Source organism: Microcebus murinus, chromosome 8 (assembly GCF_040939455.1).
Source record: "Microcebus murinus isolate Inina chromosome 8, M.murinus_Inina_mat1.0, whole genome shotgun sequence".
In the NCBI taxonomy this organism is placed as follows: domain Eukaryota; kingdom Metazoa; phylum Chordata; class Mammalia; order Primates; family Cheirogaleidae; genus Microcebus; species Microcebus murinus.
Window position 1 is genome coordinate 21,500,025 of NC_134111.1, and position 18,967 is coordinate 21,518,991.

Sequence of the window (18,967 nt, forward strand, 5' to 3'; positions counted from 1 at the left end):
CATAGAGTGTTTAACATGTGACAGGTTAAAAGCATGGGAGTCATCATTATAAATGTGGTTTTCTGAATCTCTTAGGTTAAAGTAGTAAAATTTTCCTACATGTGGACCATTAATAACTTCAGTTTTTGTCGAGAGGAAATGGGTGAAGTGTTAAAAAGTTCAACATTTTCATCTGGCCCAAATGACAAAATGAAATGGTAAGATTTTTGTGTGATTTGGATTTTTATTTTTTGTTTTTGATGTGATCATCAGCTACTTATGGTGTGATTGTTATTGTTGTTCCTGATTGGGTATTAGTCTAATTTTATATTAGATTGGTTACATATTCCTAATAGTATGGAGAATTGTATAGAACTGTGGGGATATTGACAGAAGTGTTGTTTGTGATATTAACAAATGATTTTAGTATTGCCTCTCTCTTTTGAATGCTTCAAGTATTCCTCCATGTGAGCTTGTTGTTTTATTTTAGGTGCCTGAGGGTAAACCCAAAGGGATTAGATGATGAAAGTAAAGACTACTTGTCCTTATATTTGCTTTTAGTCAGCTGCCCCAAAAGTGAAGTTCGAGCAAAATTCAAATTTTCCCTTCTGAATGCTAAAAGGGAAGAAACAAAAGCAATGGGTAAGTGATTTGCAAACTGAGTGTAGAAGTCTCTGTGTAACTATATGCTGTGACTTCTGTACCTTTTCCTAGAAAAGTTGTTGTTTTTTTAAGTAAAATCTGTTTAACCTAAATCATTTAATTTGGCCATTATTTAATTTTAAATTACAGTGTAGAGCTATAATTGTTTTACTAAGTCTTAAACTTACTGAAACACACAAAAGTACTTAATAATATTAAAATTTAACTTCTTCATGTCCTAAAATGACATCCACCTAGAAAAATAGTTGCTGTTTGGGCAAGGTGCCTGGTTCAGTGCCTGGCATATATAATAGGTATTCAGGAAACATTTCTCTTCTCCCTTGCCTTTTTTGCCAGGTAATAAAATCTGAAGAACAATGAGAAGGAGATGGAATGCCCTGATATTTTGTCACTGGAATTTTTTGAATCATGGACTGAACACTGATTGAAAGGGCATGTTAAATTCAAAAATTATTTTAGTTCCAGGCCTATTAAATTCAGTCCAAGACTCACAAATATAGCCTACTGAAATATTGTAGCCCAGAGCTTCATAATAGAACAGTATTGCAGGAAATGTACATTGTGCATAGTAGGAAAATATCTCATGAACTGCCAAGTTAAATTTTAAATATTTTTTAGAAGTGAATCACAAAATCAAATAACTTGATTACAAAAAAACCTCCACACACGTTTTTAAATAATATCTTTTACTGCCAAAATAATACATATTTTCACATTGTCTCACCTTTAAGATAGTGGAGTGTACTTCATTTAGATTTATTACTGGCTTTCTTTCCACCTTTTATTCTTTATATAACAGATGGTGAATACTTTCTATGGAGGATCTTGTTTATTTCATAGTATATAGTTGTTGGACAGTAACTTAGACATTTGAAACATTTACTTCAGATATTTGTTAAATCTTTCACAAATTATACTAACAACATGTTTTGGACTTCAAATGGAAATTTTTTTTAGAGGGGAGGGGGTTATGTCCAGAGATTTAGGAATGATAAAGATTTCATTTAGTTTTTTCACCAGTTAATGGATTTTTCTTAGTTGAGTAAAACTTAAATCAGGGGGTGGATGTGCCATGAAAGCTTAAAAGATGTCTTAATGACTTAGAGCATCCATTTTTATAGGGAGAAGTGGGAAATGAGATATATGTTTCTTACCAGATTCTGATGTTAGATGATGAGTAGTATGCCTATACCAACATACTTTGATCCTATATCATTGTGTTTTAGGACCTAGGTTGTTAAGATCTCTTCCTTCTCCTTGATCTGGCTTTTCTACTTAGAGATTCAGAAGTCTGAAATTCAGCTCATTGACAGTGGCCAAAATTTGAGTAACCATGTGGACTGATCTGTTTCTATCTAACTTAACTCTTTTAATATTTTATTTATGAACACAAATATCTGTAATTTTATAATGGATTTATTGTTCAACTTGTGTTTCTGTATATTTTATTTAACTGGGTTATCATTAAGAAACATGTCTCTTGGATACTTGTTTTATTTAAACTACTGTTCTGTTTTCCACCAGAAAGCCAAAGAGCGTATCGATTTGTGCAAGGGAAGGACTGGGGTTTTAAAAAATTCATTAGAAGGGATTTTTTGCTTGATGAAGCTAATGGTCTTTTACCAGATGACAAGCTTACATTATTTTGTGAGGTGGGTACTCTTTTTACTCTAGGGAACTCCATGGTTACATTTAGTGATATGGCAAAAGTATAAACTTGATTAATATTGGGTATACTTTAAAAATTAAGTAATTGGTATAATTTGATCAGGTTTCATTTGTAAATTATTGATCAGAAAAAGCTGACAAGATTGTTTTAGAAATCAATATAGTGGCCCAGTCTGAAAAATTTTTGTCATATCTCTAGCTAAAAATTATATGTGCAATTATGCTACATTTGTAAGTATTATCTTCTTAATAACTTGCATAAATGGTCAATTTTTTTAAATTTTCAGATTGATCATATTAAACATTATTTCTTAGAGTTTATCAGCTTGAATCCAAAAGTTAGGAAGCTTTCTATCCAGGCAATTGAATTAATTTAATCAAATGGCATTCTAAGAAATAGTTCTCAAGTTTTTAAGATATGCCCATGTCTGTTGACAAACTTACGAGGTATATTTATATACATAAAATGATATACTTTGAAAGTTGCTAACATTGCTTCTGCCAATAATTTATACTTATTTGTTTTAATTTGAGGTTTGGATTTACTTTTGTCATTGTTACTGTTAAGTACTTTTACCTTTATGAATTTTTAAGAATCCTCTTTGGAGTGAATTCACAGATGATACAATTGATAGAGAATATACATAAGTAACAGTTTTATTGAAATGTTTAAGGCAGTTGATAATTTCCATGAGAAAACCAGTTGAAAAGGTTATGATTAAGTAAACTCAAGATTAAATATATTTCAGCTGATTATCATCTCTTAGAAACATGATAACTGCTTAACTACCACTAAATTAACTTTCATCTCTTTATATTAAATGTGTAAATTTCTTGGAAAGATTACAAACTAATTGTAAGACATTATGTTATATCAGAAGAATAATTGAAATATGGCCCTGGAGACTATATAGTGCATCTTATTTTCAGCTAGACAAGTTAAATGAACTGTATGATGAATTTGTTATGAATACAATTACTTGGTTGACAAAGCACATACCACAAGTCTCTTGAAGCAGGGCTTATCATTAAATAATTTAGAAAAAAAAAAAAAACTAAAGCATTTGTTGCCAATGCACAGATATTCTAAGTAGTATTCTAAATAAATAAGTTATGCTATTTAACATTTTAGCACCCTAATGTAGAATCTTCTAGAATTTTCAACATGTTAATTTTTAAAAATGTTATCTTAGAGTTTAAAGGATCTTAAAGACGAATCCAATTTAAAAAATACTGACTGTGGCTAGTTTTTTTTTTTTTTTTTGTGAATGAACCTTTTTAGAAAATACTCGGGGTTTTTTTTTATATTGAAAAAGTATGTACAGATATTTTTCTAAGTATATTGTCCTGGAACCTAGACAACCAAGAAATTCAGAATTAAGGCTGAAATTAAGTTTAAGACCTTTTTTGATATGTATTTTTGAATACTTAGTATCCATATGCTAGATTATAGACACTAGTGACCCCCTAAAAATAGAACCCATTATGACATGCATTTTTAAGTTGGCATTGATCAGATTCATTTTTAGATCCTGAAGTATATACGTTCTTTTTAACTGATGTAGACTTTTATACCCGGGCACCATATTTAGCATAGGTGGGCAAAAAGTACTTTTAACCAACATTCTTCATGCCCTCCATGATTTCTTCCATCCCTCTCACAGATGCCCTTCCTTCTACAGCATCTCCAGCACTGCTTGCAGAAGAGGAGGAAGCATTGCACTGCCCCACCTAAAGAAACTGCCTCCTCTCCCTCCCCTGCAAGTGGTGCTGTAGACAGGTAAGGCAGTTTGCCAGCTACCCTTTTTGTGCAAAACATAGCTTAATCTTACAAGTACCATACAGTGGTCGAAGTGGCCAGACATTAACAGAGATTTCTAGCAGTGTAAACAGCTCTGCCCTCTCTCTCCCAAAGTGACATAGAAAACAGGAATTGAGGAATAAGTAGGAAAAATAAAAAACTGGTTAGATTAATTCATCTTTTGAAATCTGACAAATTTTAAATACTCTAATAGTCTACAAACCCATGCCATTCTATGATATACAGAAAAATACATATGCACAGATAAAATACAATAATGAGATTTTTAATAAAGTTAAACTAATTATTTTGAAGGATACATCTTTTTTTTCCATCCTATTTTTCTTTTGCTAAGATAGTGTCTTAGACCATTTTGTGTTGCTATAACAGAATAATTGAGACTGGGTAATTTATAAAGAACAGAAATTTTTTGGCTCAGGGTTCTGGAGGCTGGGAAGTCCATGATTGAGGCTGGATCTAGTACGGCCTTTTTTGTTGCATTATAGCATGAAAGATATCAGAATTAATTTTAATAGACCTACTCTCTCAATACAGGCATTAATCCATTTTTGATGGCAGAGCCCTCATGACCTAATCACCTCTGAAAGGTCCTACTTCTCAACACTGTTGCATTGGGGATTAAATTTGCAACATGGACTTTGGGGGACACATTCAAACCAGAGCAGATAGCCCTTCTGTTTACTTGTGATACTGGGTGGAAGTTGAGTTTTATTTTCTAAAAAAAAACCCTGGCAAAATGAAAAATTGACTACCCTATCCATTTATGTCATCAGATTTTTTAAAATAACACTTCTATATGAAAGTAAAAAAAAGTCTAAGACCCTCTACTCCAGAAGCTAACCTGATACTGGAATGTAAAAAGTTTCTCACTTTTAGAGCCAGTATGCGGGTAGTTAGGCAGTTGATTAAAGTGGCAAAATTGTAGTACTGTGCAGCTTTGGATATTCCTAGCTTTTAGAATTAGCTGGAATATTCAGATTTTTAAAAATTGGAACCAGTAGTTACCTTAGTTCCACATTAGAGGAAATCCAAATTTTCAGGATAGCCACAGAATTGATTAAATCCCTCATATGTTCATCTTCAGTCTCAGTTATGTTCTTGAGGTTGAGTCAAAAGCAAATACGAATAAGGAATGTCAAATGAGTTTGAGGCTTTACTTTGTAACATTTGACAATTTTGAGTATTGTGCACTTTTACTTTTTTTAATTTTTAAAAAAAAAGCAACTTTGACCTCAGGAAAGAATCTCAGCCTTTTTCCTGAATTTTTTATTCTAGGTTCCATTCAGTAAGAATGTTTATTACCTATATTTGAATATATGAGAGAAACTAAATTTTTATCATTTTTTTAAAATTATAGGTATCAAGAAAATAATCAGAATTCATTTCCTATCAGTTTTTAATTAGATCATTAATTTCTGCTCTATAAATAGTCCTTTGAATATTCTTTGAAATATGAACTGTTAATTATTTGTCTTAGTTAAAATTAGTGGTTGCTGTGATAATACTATGTAGATAGGCGTGTCAGTGATACAAATTGTTCTGAAATATGATTGCTTATACAAAATACAAATATGACTCCAATAACTATGCCTGATAATGTCTTTTTTGAACTTTTTCTTTTATCACCTGACTTTTTGCCAAATTTTTACATTAATTACATTATTTTGAAATAGCTTAAGAGACAATAAATAAAATTTAAGAAATCCTTTTCTAAATTAATTATATCATCACATTTTTATAACTCCAGTGCATACTTTAAGTCATTGAACAGATTTTTGGTTTCTATATCATTAGGTTATAATCAGGTAAGGAGCAGTGAATTTTTTTTTCTGCTTTATAGTTATTAAAATTTTAGAGATAATTTGAGTAATTAAAAACTATTGGATAGGAGAATCTTTATTGGTACATTTATATAGGTACATAATACCTTGTCTCCCCTGTTTAGAAAAACATCTCACAAGATTGTTGTGATGATTGCTTTTTGATTATAATGTTAAAGTAATTTACTACTAATTTTAAATACCAAAAAAGTATTGTTTTGTACAAAAATCCATAAAAAAGGGAAACTGGAGATTTACATCTAGTCCTCCTTTGTTACTAACTAGCAGTGTCATTTACCCCGTCTTGGTCTCACTTTGAAATCTCTTTATAAAATAAGATGAATTTTATGATTTCTATGACACACATGATTTCAAAGTGTTAACATGCAGGTTGAGGGGGGAAATGTAATTAATAAAAATATCCTCTAAAAGATTAAGGTTTTCTAATTTGGGGGACTTCTAAGACTTAACATTTTATACTGGACCATTATTATACTTTATGTTTCACATGTTAGTAGTGTGATTTATCCATTTCTAATTTACATTTTCTACATAGTTTACTGTGTTTATGTGTGTCCTTATTTATACTTTTATTTAATAAAAACTGTATGAAATGTTTTTAAATGAATGCAGCTATCTATTGTTTCCTAACAAATGTCCCCCAAACTTAAAACAACAGATAACTAGTGTAGCATTTTTTGTTTATTGTTTTTCTAAAAGGCTCATTTACTCTGAAACATTTGCTTTACTAGTTGAGATATTATTTTCTTTAATTTATTAAAAGTAATATGAAATTTCCAGTAACATAGTAGAATACCTTTTCTTAAAGGTGATATTATACAAGCAAGATTTATCAATAGTGTTTTAGGATTTATTCAGTATGTAGTCATCTTTAATGGGAGATAATGTAATCCATATTATGTTGGAATCTACATAAAAGTACTGTAGTAATACCAACTTTACTGATTATTTCATAGGTAAATAAAAAGTATGCACATAGAACTAAATTATATTTATATTGCTCTTACTGATTTTCGATAAAAGATTTTTGTGAACTTTAATAATTGCAATTGCTTTTGTGGGAATATTTGTTCCTTAAAATTTAAATCAATTGTACTGTGTATTTAACTCAATTGTATTAGAGTTGAAACATGTAGGAATAACTCTTTAAAAATTTCCAGTTTACATATCATAGACTGTAGTTTTATAACCTTTTTTTATATTGTAAAAAGATATTAAGAGCCTTATACTATGTTTATTGTACATAGTGTAAAATATAAATGTTACTAGGTCTGAAGCATGAAAAAGGAATTTCTTCCTCTACCTTACAAAAAAGTCTTCTCTTTGTTTGAATTTACATCATACTGTGGCTTTTCTGTTGAGAACTATTTTTTGTAATTAACTTTAATAATCAAACATTCCAATCAATTGATAAGCCATTTATTTATATAAAATGTCACTATTGAAAAAGATCTATATTGTTTCTAGCTTTTTCTATATTTTATTTCTCCTTTAAATTATATCCTTAAATTCATTTCCCATATAATAGGATTTTTGATCAGGAATACATTGAATTATCATGATCTTAAACATAAAAAATTTAGACTTACTAATTACTGATATTACTTTGTGAAAATGTTTCTCTTGCTATCCCTTTTTTATTTAGGTGAGTGTGGTCCAAGATTCAGTAAATATATCAGGACATACTAATACAAATACTTTGAAGGTGCCTGAATGTCGACTAGCAGAAGATTTAGGTAATCTCTGGGAAAACACAAGATTTACAGATTGCAGTTTCTTTGTAAGAGGACAAGAATTTAAAGCTCATAAATCTGTGCTTGCAGGTACTTTCTATTTTTGTGTAATATAGTACATTTTCTAAGATAAGTTTATATGTAAAATAATGATGCTTAATCTTATTACAGCTCGATCCCCGGTTTTTAATGCAATGTTTGAACATGAAATGGAAGAAAGCAAAAAGGTAAACATGGCTTAAAGGCTAATATTTAATTTCTACAAATGTAAAATAATGTATATTTTTAAAGCAACGGTGCATGATCTCATACTGTGATAAATAGGGAAAAATTTTAGAAACAAATAGAAAGATGAGGAAAAACGTGTTGTATAATAGAATAGTAGATGTAGCTCTCTGAATATTCCAAGTAGCAACTATTTTTATGCCTCTCTGGTAAGTAAATAAATGAGTAGTTGTTATCCAAAAGGACTGTTCTGGTCCATAACTATTTGAGAGGTCTCTGGTTAAAAGATGTATATTCTCCCTTTCTAGACTTCTGGGTTGATTTTGGAATTTGTTTTTTAGCAAAAAAAAAAAAAAAAAAAAAAAAATGATGTCTACATGCTTTTGATTACTGAGATAAGAGATATTTATTAGATTTAACACAATGGACATAGATTACATCAGCATTATTGTACACTAACTGTTATCTAGATATTACCTATTTGGCTCCCACAGATGATTCTCTTTCATCACCTGTCATCTTGAAATGTAGTTATATTAGATATCAGAAGCTGAGTCATTGCTGGTTGCATAACATGTGAGCCTTAGGGCTCCAATGAGACAACTCCAGAGTTTAATCATGTGGTCCAGCTTAATTATGCAGAACTAGAGGCTGCAATAAAATAACTGCTTTCTTCCTCTGATGGTTGGTCAGGGAAGATGCTGTAATCAGCCTTCTGATCACTTCCAAGTGAAGAGACAGCAGTGATTTCGGATGTTTCTGGCAGCAAATGGTCAGAAAAGTTTGCTCATGTTTAGAGTTAGACATTTAGCTTCATTGATCTCAGGAAAGAAACCAAATGCAAAGATAAAGAAATAAAAAAGCACTAGTCCTCTTTGTACTTGAGTATGTTTAAAGTAAGCAAGGAAGTGCTAGTATATAATAATACATGCCGCTTTTGCAAAAGGGAGAGTTCTGAGCTAGTGACCTCTATTATTGTCTCAAATACCTGGCCCTACCTTTTGCTTAATGCTAGGAATAGAACCATTGGTCATAGGGTCTTAGGCATTTTGTTAGGACCTAGTAATTCAACAAAGAAAAAGTTAGTAGCCATTATCCTTTAGGATATAAGTCAGAAACTGAACACAGATGCATTTTGTTTGGCCTACAGTTTTGTTTGTTTTTAAACTCTTTATTGAGAAATTGGGGCTTATATTGCCACATGGTAGCGCTTGGCTTGGTCCAAGTATCAGGGTATGGGCTCTGCAGCTGGTCATGGTTCCCATCTCTCACGCAGTATATGCTTCTTGCTTCTTACACTTGCGCACTTCACTTTGCCTAATAACTTTAATGAAGATTTACTTACCTAGATTTTAGAAATATCTGCATATGTATATTTGAGTTATAAACTATGTTAGTGTAGATTTGGGGCTTTTAAATTACTGTCAGAGATTCACTTTGGTTCATTTGTGTGTGTATGTTCTCTAAGTTTTTGTTGTTGTTGTTTTCAATATCAGAATCGAGTGGAAATAAATGATTTAGACCCTGAGGTATTTAAAGAGATGATGAGATTCGTTTACACAGGGAAAGCACCAAACCTTGACAAAATGGCTGACAACTTGTTGGCAGCTGCCGACAAAGTAAGTAAATAGGTCTTAAAGAGCTGAAAAATATCCTCAAGATTGATGTATGTAGAAAGCTATCATCAAATGAAAACTCCAAATAACTTGAAATGTTGAATTAATTTTTATTTGTAGATGGCTCTTCAGAGTTTTATGAAGTAGCATATAGTAGGATAATACGGAAATTAGATTTTTTAAAACAATCAATAATATGTAAAAATATCTTGAGCCAAGAAGAAGCCATCTTCCCCCCATGGGAGATTAAACTGAAAACTCATTAGTTTTGTGTGTGTGTTTATTCCCTTTTATAGAACACACATAATAGAATATATAATTTATTGTCATTTTCAGATATTCTTAATTTTAAGGCACAGTGCATGATCTTTTTAAAAACGGGAAAATATTGGGTATTTTATGTAATTCTCTTTATTCATAGATTTATTTTTTAATATGATAGCAGAAAAGAAAAAAAACATTAACAATTGTAATGGCGATTTCTTAAAGTTAGTGAAACCATAAAAACATCAGAAAATCTCGAAACCAGTGGTTCTCAATCCTTAAAGCACATTTGATTTATAAAGCACACATATGTGGATAGCATGTAGATAGATGGATTATGTCCTTGTGTATATGTATATACACACCACTTGAAAAATGTTACCATCAGGGGAAACTGGACCAAGTATACATGGATCTATTATTTCGTAAAACTACTTGAATCTATAACTATCTCAATAAAAATTTAAATTAAAAACACCATTTACAATAGCATCAAAACTATGAAATACATTGCCATAAATCTGACAAAAGATGTTTAATATTGAAAATTATAAAATAATGCTAAAAGAAATTCAGGAAAACCTAAATAAGTGGAAAGATATATCTTGTTCATGGATTGAAAATCTCAAATTGTTAAAATGTTGATTCTCTTTAAAATTGGTAGTATAATCAAATTTCCCTATCAAAATCCTAGCGGCATTTATTTTTAAGAAGTTGACAAGCTTATGTAAAAATGTATTTGTAAGTGCAAGGATATAGAATGATGAAATAATTTTGGAAAAGAAGATTAAAGGACTAACACTGCCTGATATCAAGACTTTCTATAGGACTTCAGTTATTAAGACAGTGTTATATTAGTGTCAAGATAGACAAATATAATGAAATAGAAAGTACAAAAATAGACCCTCATATTAATATATGTGGATATTTAATTTTTGACAAAAGTACAAAGCCAATTCATTGGAGAAAGAACAGTCTTTAACAAAATGGTGTAGGAATAATAGAATACCCATATGTGCAAAAAATGAACTTTGATACATACCTAACACCATATATAAAAAATAATGCAAAATCAATCATGAACCTAAAAATTTAAAACTTCTAAAAGAAGACTTAAAAGAAAATCTTTGTGATGTTGAGTCAGGCAAAAATTTTTTCACTTTGACGCCAAAAAACCTGATCCATAAAAGGAAAAACTGATAGAATTAACTTTAATCCAATTTTAAATTTTTTTCTCCAAAAGACACAGGAGAATAAAATATTTTCCCAGTGAAAATCTAAGGAACAACTTTTATCCAGAATATATCTGACTATTGTTTTCAGACTATATAAAGAATTCCAAAAACTCAATTATAAGAAACATTATTTCAAAAATGGACAGAATGTTTGAGCAGTTTCTGAAATAATGTCAATGAAATACATTAAAAGATACTCAACAACATATCATAGTCTTTAGGAAAATGTAAATTAAAACTGTCGTGAAATACTTGTATATACCAATTTAATGGCTAAAATTACAAAGACCATACTAAGTGTTGTCAAGGTTGGTCATGCAAGAATTAGGACCCTCATACACTGCTAATGGGAAAGTAAAACGGTACAACCGCTTTGGAAAACCATGTGGCAGTTTCTTAAAAAGTTAAACTTAACCTATGAGCCAGTGAGTCCACTTTTAGGTTTTTAGGCAAGAGAAAAGAAAGCATATGCAAAGACTCATACATGAATGTTCTGGCAGCTTTATTGGTAATAGCTAAGAAATGGAAACAAACCAAATGTTCAACAACAGGTGAATGGATAAATACATTGTGATATATCTATATATGATGGAATAAAAAGGATTGAACTTGATACATAAGCAGTGGGCATGCATGATTCTCAATCATACTGAATGCTAGAGCCAGATAAAAATGAGTATACATTGTATGATTGCCTTTATGGAAAACCAGACAATGCCAATTAATCTATAGTGATAGAAGGCTATATCAGAGGTATTGCCTAGGGTGGGGTAAAAGGGAAGGACGACAAAAGGGTAGGAGAAAACTTTTGGGGGATGATTAGTATATTTACCATTAATATCTTGAATTGATGATTTTATGGGGGTATGAACTTCTCAAAGTGAGAACTTTATGTGCACTTTACTGTATATCAATTATACCTCAGTAAATCTGCTAAAGATGTTATATAACATATATACTAAAATACAAGAATTTTTAGTGGTTGTGAATATGATTTTTTTAGCTTTATAATGAATTCATTCTTTAAGACTGAGTGGTGGCAACTTGCATTGTACTGGGTGATATATTCTTGTGTTTTAAATAGTAGAGAAGAGAAATATACTCATTAAGAATATTGAGTAATAAGGTGGGTTTTTTTTAGCATAAACCCTACATTAAAAATACCCCGTTTTACAGTTATGCAAATTGGAATTCCCTAAAGAAAACTAGTCTTTCTCCTGAGTGCATTCATTTATATTTTCTTTATATTCATTTATATTTTCTTTATTTTTTCTTTCTTCTTAAAACAATGACTTAGAGAATTTTAAAATAACCTTTGTTAAAGATAATTTGCTTTAACTTTATTTTCTAAGTTACAAATATATCGTGTATTTGGAATCTTAGAGTAAATGTTTAATGGTTGTTTTCTTTTTGTATAGTATGCACTGGAACGGCTGAAGGTCATGTGTGAAGAAGCTTTGTGTAGTAACCTCTCAGTAGAAAATGTTGCTGATACCCTTGTCCTTGCAGATTTGCACAGTGCAGAACAGTTGAAAGCACAAGCCATAGATTTTATAAATAGGTAAGCTATGCTTATAATTTCAGTTGGCATGACACCTTCAACATTTTTTCACTGGACTTTTTTGTTAAATGTGTTTAAATCTTCAATGCAGGTGCAGTGTACTTCGACAACTTGGGTGTAAAGATGGGAAAAACTGGAACAGCAAGTAAGATGACATCAGTTTCTGACTTAAAGTTGATCTGCTTAAATGAAATTGTTTGCATAGGCTTTTGTTCATTTAAAATAAGTATGAATTCAGGCATTAATTTATGAAGCAAACTGCCAGTTATTTTAAAAAAATTTGACTACTGAGTGGCTTCCTGAGGCTATGCTCCCTAGTAGATCAGCTTCTCATACTCACTGTGACAATGCTCTCATTTCTTAAGCACATATGCCATATGATACATAGCCAAGTCCAAGTATTATAAGGACTGTTAGAGATCTAGCCCTTGCCCCTTCAGAAAGCATTTCTAAAAATGTGGGAAAGCCAGTCGCAGTGGCACATGCCTGTAATCCCAGCTACTTGGAAGGCTAAGAGGAGAGGATCATTTGAGCCTAGGAGTTCTAGAATTGTCTGGGCAACATAGTGAGGCCCTATCTCAAAATATAAATAAATAAATAAAAATTAATATGTGAGAAATAGTAATTTAATCCTATAAGGAATGTACCCTTCAGATTTGCTTAAAAAGCCTTTCTATTTGAAGACTAAGTCACTGCTTCTTAGCCCAAGTAGCTTGCATCATATGCTGTATTAGCCTAGCTGGCTAATATTCCAAAAGTGGTAACAATTTGATCTTTCCTTTTCCCTGGTAAACTTATAACAGTTGGGTAGTTGCTATATCTTTCTAAGCCTGGATCTTCTGAATATATCATTCCCTACTTTTTTTCCCTTCCCATTTTTAGCAACTTTTCTATTTTTTGTAATTGAAATTAAAAAGGGAAGGGTTGACAGGTTGAAGATTTTGCATCTACCTTTATTAGTTTTGCCTATAAACCCTTAAATTCCATTTTCCAAAATTATCAAAAGTTGATACAAGAAAGTGAAAAAAAGAATTGTGTTAAAGACAATGAAATAAATTATTTTGTTGACTTAATTATTTCCTGTGGCTTTCATCTGTTTTGATATATGTAAAGTTGGTTAACTAAATTCCTGAAGGTTGTGAATTTTGTTTTCTGAAAGCAAAAAGTAATGATTACTTCAAAATTACTGGTTGTCCTATATATTAGTCAGTATATAAAATCATGATAATATGATTTCATTATGGTATGTGATCCTAGAAAAAAGACTTTGAATTTAAAATATACTTTGTTAGCAGCAAATGACAATTTCGTAATTGTTTGTACTTATCCACTTTCAAACTCTAGTTTTACTCTGTTAAGGAAATACTTTACATTGTATAACTTTTTCAATGGCAAAAAAATTAGCTTATTTTATACTTCCTGGAGAAGCTGTGTTGTATATACAGACATTTAATAGCTAATTATTGAATTAATAAATGAAAAGCTCAGGTATATTAAGAAGTAACTAAAGAAGTATCCTTGTGATTCTAAACAACTAGTTGAAATTTTAAACATAGTGGCACACTGGTAATTTGATGTTTGTCAAATTGAAAAATTGCTTTATTGATATTAGCTACTATTAGTTCAACAAATATTAACCGTGTATCTATTGTGTCTCAAGCACAAAGGTAGGGTGTTACATATAAAAAATTTCTTAGAGAAAATCTTGCTCTTCAGGAATTTATCTAGTGGAGATAGATATATGATTATATGTCAACTCATTATAATATAATAAGTAATATGATAGAGGAGGCTATGTTCAGGCACTTGACTAAGAATAAGACTAGAAATTTAGGAATGGCTTTCAAGAGATGACTAAGCTGAGTCTTAAAACATTAATAGGAGTTAGTAAAACTAAGAAGGAAGTAGCCAACGTTACAGACAGAAAGTATAGCATGATCCAAAGTATAGAAGAATAAAGTAGTAGTTGATCATACATTTGGCAGGTACTTATATTTTACTATCTAATAAATTCCCAAGGCAGTTTACTCGATATAGTGAATATAGTGGTGAGTAGCACAGATCTCTTCTTTGCCTTCATGGAGTTAATGGTTTACCAGTAGATTAAACAGGCAATTGCAATAAAGTATGAGAAAGAATGTGTAGCATATCCATAAGAGCATATAGCAAAGGGACCTAACCTAATCTAGGGGTCAGAAAGTGTTTTCAAGAAATTGTTGTAAAACTGAAGGCCAGGAATATTGGTAGGAAATACCCTGGTGAAGAAGAGGGAAGAGAGGAAGAAAAACATATCCCACGAAAAGGATATTCAAAATATTGTTGATGAGAAAAAGCATTATAGAGTGTATGTGAGTGTGAGAGAGAGTGTATGTGTGAGAGAGAAATAGAAAAAGAGAGGAGAGGGAGGGGGGTCGGTTGGAGAAGCAGTTGGAGAAAGCAGGCAGAGGTCAGATCTTGGAAGGCTATGTAAAATAACATTAGGTTTTTAAATGTTATTGGAAGAGTAATGGGTGTCTAATAAAGGGTTTTCACCTAGGGAGGGCCCTGATAAGGTTTGCATTTTTAACAGTCTTTCCACATGCAGGGTAGAGAATGGATTCTGGGGAGTTTGGGGTGACAGTATTAGCTGAGGAACAAGGTTAAATGCAGGTAGACCAGTTGGAAAATTATTGGAGTTGTTCAGGCAAAAGAGTGAAATTAAACTTGACTGGTGACTATGTGACTAGACAGAAATGAAAGTATGTGAGAAATATTTTGAAGGGAGAATACATAATATATGGATATTATTTGGGTGGCCGGTGGTATAAGGGAGAGAAGAGAAGAGGCAAGGATGGGTAGCTAGATTTGTTGCTTAAGCAATTATTTGATTGCTCAGCGAAGGCATGTTGTACACAGGCGAATTAATAGTTCAGTATCAGAGTATAAAATGCCAGCGCATGGAAGTGGGAGATAGAAAGCTAGAGAGGGGAAGTAGGGAACCAACCATAAGGAGCTGTGTTCCTCTTTCTAAAGGGCTTGGATATAGATAATGTGGAATTAAAAGAAAGGGGTATGATAACAGTCACATTTATGTTCCTAAGGTAGCATTATGGAAGCTGGCTTTGAGAGAAGCAAGATAGAAGACTAGAAGACAACTTAGGAAATTGTTTTAACAGTCCAAATGTGAGATGATATGTGCCTTACCCAGGGATTCAAGACATATTTTTGAGCCTTTCAAGTTTTAAGCTAGGGTTTTGATGATTGGAGAGGACAGAGTCCAGGGTATTTCCCCAGTTTTTAACTTGAATCACAAGGCGATGGTGGAAGCTTCAGCTAATTGGAAATGTGTAGGGAAGAACTGGGGCTTGGGGTGACAGATGGTGAGTTCTCATCTGATAATCCTGAATATATGGGTCTTGAGACACGTCCAAGTGAAAAGAGCAGGTGGTTGGAAACAAACCTTTTGGGAGGCCTAGGATTTAACAAACTAATAGTTATCATCATTGAATATGATAGTTAAAATTATGAAGAGTAGATGAGGTAGAATGAATAATGCATGTTAAAGGAGAAGAGAGGATAAAAGTTTGAACTTTAGAGAAAACTTGCCTTAATATAGAGGTAGTTAAAAGAAGAGAAAGGGGCTCTTGAAAGAGCTGGTACAGAAATGGTAACAGTGAGTGACACCAGTTTCACATACTTTGGGGAGTAGAACTTCCAGAAAAATTTAATAGTTGTAACAGAAAATGGCAGTCAGATAAAGATGATATTTTAATAAAGTCAAATGGTTTGAATACACAAGAGAGGTAGACAGTGTTCAAACATTTTGAAATAGACAAATTTATTTAAAAAAAAGTAGCAACGCATTTTGAAAAATATTCTTGAGTAAACATCTCTTAATTTTATTTTTCAGCCAAGCAACTGACATAATGGAAACAGCAGGGTGGAAGTCCATGATTCAGTCTCACCCTCACTTAGTAGCAGAAGCCTTCCGAGCACTTGCATCTGCACAGTGTCCACAGTTTGGCATTCCACGTAAACGGCTAAAACAGTCCTGAATCTTCCATGAATAGTAGAAAAATGGAATTGACTTTTACTCCTCCAGGTCCAGAAGGATTGTAATACACAAACCATAAGCAAGAGTTGTTTCTGTTATTTTGTCCACAGAACAGAAGCTGAAAAAGCATATTGCTTACATTTCAGGTGGATAATTTATGGTTTATTCTTCAGCTTTAAATTAGACTGATTAATTCACTTCAAGGCCTTAAATTATCTTTGATGACTTCTCTTGTTCATATAATACTTTAATTTTGTTATTGTGCCTTGTCATTATGACCAAGGCTATGCAGGATTGCACTAGCTCCATAATGCAGTAATATTGATAACTGAAGATAATAAGTTTCAAAAGGATCTTCCATTATTTTGAAAAAGAAAAATGAATTTTATAGGGATTGTCCTATGCTATCTCAAAGTTTAAAACGGAGGTTCTCCTTAAAAGCACTTGTTGGAGATTACCATTAATGTCTCCAGTCTGAGTTTCTATAAATATAGGAGAACCTGCTTACCTTCAAGGTAAATTATGGCAATACACTGCTTCAATTCTAATTTATTTTTCATTTCAGGGGGCAAATATGCAATGAGTTGGCCCAGATTTTTAGTAAAATTTGTGATGTTTGTATGTATATTAACTGTCCAACAAACTGTGGGTTTATCCAAGTTTACAATGATTGGGAACTGATTGAGGTTTAGATTTCATGAAGAAAGCACGTATTATGCGGAAGTAATTGTTTTTTTTAATTTATAGTGACCTACATTTATATGAAGAATTCTGTTAAAAGTAAGGATGACCAAATGTAAATTTAATGAGTGGGCCAATTAAGAAAGATATATATGCACTTTTAACGTGTAACTTTTGTATGCTGAATGGCACATATATTTTTTTGCTTTTGAGGGAATTAATAAGGTATAATTAATTATGTCTTAACTTTTGAGAGAGTTTTTTAAGACAGATGGAGGCAACTGGGATGTTTGTGATAACAGAAAAGAAAGATATCCTTGATTATAGTTAAATTGGTTTGGATTACAGATAATTCATTATTGAATTTACTCCTGCTTTATCACACTTTGGAAAAGTTACCTGAACAATAAATGAATCCTGGATAGTCTACTCTCCTTCAAACAATGAACTGATACCATTTCTCTATTGAAGATGCATACTAAAGGAGAGAACCCTTAGACTATGTCAGGCCACACTATGGACCTCCCCCCCACCTCCTTGTTTTCTCCTTTGTGTTTGAGTTGTTGTACTAACATTGTGGATGATATTGAAATTCTGCATAATGTGAACAGGATAAACTATTTATAAACTGCTTTTCATGGGCCAGTTCTTTATTATAAATGAATTTTAGCTTTAAACACGTACACATATTCAGTGTTTGATAGTTGTGTTTCTAATGGAAGTCTGTTCTGGTGCATTGTCCCAGAGAAGCAGGAGCGATCAGTGTCAGGGTACCACGTCTGACTTACTGTGATAGTGACAACATGCTTCTTAGACAACATTTGTATTTGACCACAAGGGAAGAAATGGTCACTGGAAAAAAATGCATATGCCTATAAGTTTGAATGCATAACTTTATTCTCCAGATTAAAATTTTTATAATTTGTTTATTTAATTTTTGAGTTCAGGACAAAAGGAAAAAAATGAAGCTTGAGGTTTTTGAATAGATGTTATTTTTGCTATCTCTTTTTAGGTGTTAACTGAAGCAATTCTAATATATCAAGAATGATTCATATTTACATTGAATGAACACTGTCAAATAAGTGTTATCCACAGCAAACTTTGCAGTTTGAAAAGATCATATTTTCAGATATCTTTGTTTCTTTCTGCGTAGCTTTGAGTCACTGTTGTGGTAACTTAAATTGAAATTGGAAGAATCCCTTGGGATAGAAGAAAGATTCTTACCTGGTAATGGACTTCTTCCTTTGTAAAAGTGTTATGGGAAGTAGAAATTTGACTTCCTTAACTTCACCATAAGATTGAGCCTGTTAAGTTTACAATGTACAATTTTAAAAATACACGTGCACACATACATACATATACACTTTTAACTTAAGATTTTGCCAGGGTCTTACAAGAAAATAAAAACTCCCTCAGGCTATCGAATTATGTTTGTCATCTGTCAAAAATGATATACTAATGTATCCATTTATATCAAATGCACACCATACCAGCACATTGTGAATTAATTCACTGCTTGAATCTATAGTGACTTCAGTAATACCATATAATGAACATTTCAGCTTGTTCTTACTCTATGTTTATTGCAGACCTTAAGAATTTTATTATAAAGTTTTGTTGGTTTTTTTTTTAGTTTGGTAGCTCAT

The 18,967-nt window shown here is 31.8% G+C and overlaps 1 protein-coding gene across 2 annotated transcripts in view; it reads left to right on the top strand.

Moving 5' to 3' along the window:
• Positions 1-17,953, top strand: part of SPOPL (speckle type BTB/POZ protein like) — a 52,154-nt gene extending 34,201 nt beyond the window's left edge. Inside the window, exons 3-11 of one of the 2 annotated variants that reach the window (XM_012740111.3) lie at positions 76-197; positions 470-621; positions 2,167-2,294; positions 7,619-7,796; positions 7,878-7,933; positions 9,428-9,550; positions 12,465-12,607; positions 12,699-12,752; positions 16,497-17,953. In XM_012740111.3, coding sequence (XP_012595565.1) covers positions 76-197; positions 470-621; positions 2,167-2,294; positions 7,619-7,796; positions 7,878-7,933; positions 9,428-9,550; positions 12,465-12,607; positions 12,699-12,752; positions 16,497-16,641 — 1,101 coding nt within the window. In that variant the 3' untranslated portion in view covers positions 16,642-17,953. Of the gene's footprint in view, positions 1-73; positions 198-469; positions 622-2,166; positions 2,295-7,618; positions 7,797-7,877; positions 7,934-9,427; positions 9,551-12,464; positions 12,608-12,698; positions 12,753-16,496 lie in introns of those variants that run through there. The other variant, XM_076005496.1, reaches the window with a different exon arrangement.
• The last annotated feature ends 1,014 nt before the right edge of the window (positions 17,954-18,967 follow it).